This window comes from Cariama cristata, unplaced genomic scaffold (genome assembly GCF_000690535.1).
Source record: "Cariama cristata isolate BGI_N322 unplaced genomic scaffold, ASM69053v1 scaffold38003, whole genome shotgun sequence".
In the NCBI taxonomy this organism is placed as follows: Eukaryota; Metazoa; Chordata; class Aves; order Cariamiformes; family Cariamidae; genus Cariama; species Cariama cristata.
In genome coordinates this window covers 1-277 of record NW_009608481.1, presented here as the reverse complement: position 1 = coordinate 277, position 277 = coordinate 1, and the positions used below count along the sequence as shown (strand labels likewise).

Below are 277 nucleotides of genomic sequence, written 5' to 3'. Positions count from 1 at the left end.
GGGGCGTCGGGTTCAGCGATCCAGGCCAGCCGAGTGCCGGGCAGGGTGCGTAGGGTGCTGCGGTAAGTCTGGTGCCTAGTCCCTCCCACGTTGATCACAATGCGGTCGCTCTCGTCGCCCTGGCCCATCTCGTCTCTTATTAGGCATGTCGCAGACTCATCCAAGCAAGCACGGCAGGCAGCAAGCCCGTAAGGGGACGGCTGCTCGGCGGCAGTCGGTGCCTAACTCGAGCCCCGATCCAGGCCCGCGGGGGCGAAGGGCCCCGGCCAGCTCTGCT

General features: G+C 67.1%; 1 protein-coding gene across 1 annotated transcript in view; it reads right to left on the bottom strand.

Annotated features, from left to right (window-relative positions):
* Positions 1–128, bottom strand: part of LOC104159277 (potassium voltage-gated channel subfamily C member 1) — a gene marked incomplete at its 3' end in the record, with an annotated part of 576 nt that extends 448 nt beyond the window's left edge. The window contains exon 1 of the mRNA XM_009697142.1: positions 1–128. This exon is cut by the window's left edge and continues 448 nt beyond it. Within this exon, the coding sequence (XP_009695444.1) occupies positions 1–128 (128 nt within the window).
* Positions 129–277: the final 149 nt, after the last annotated feature.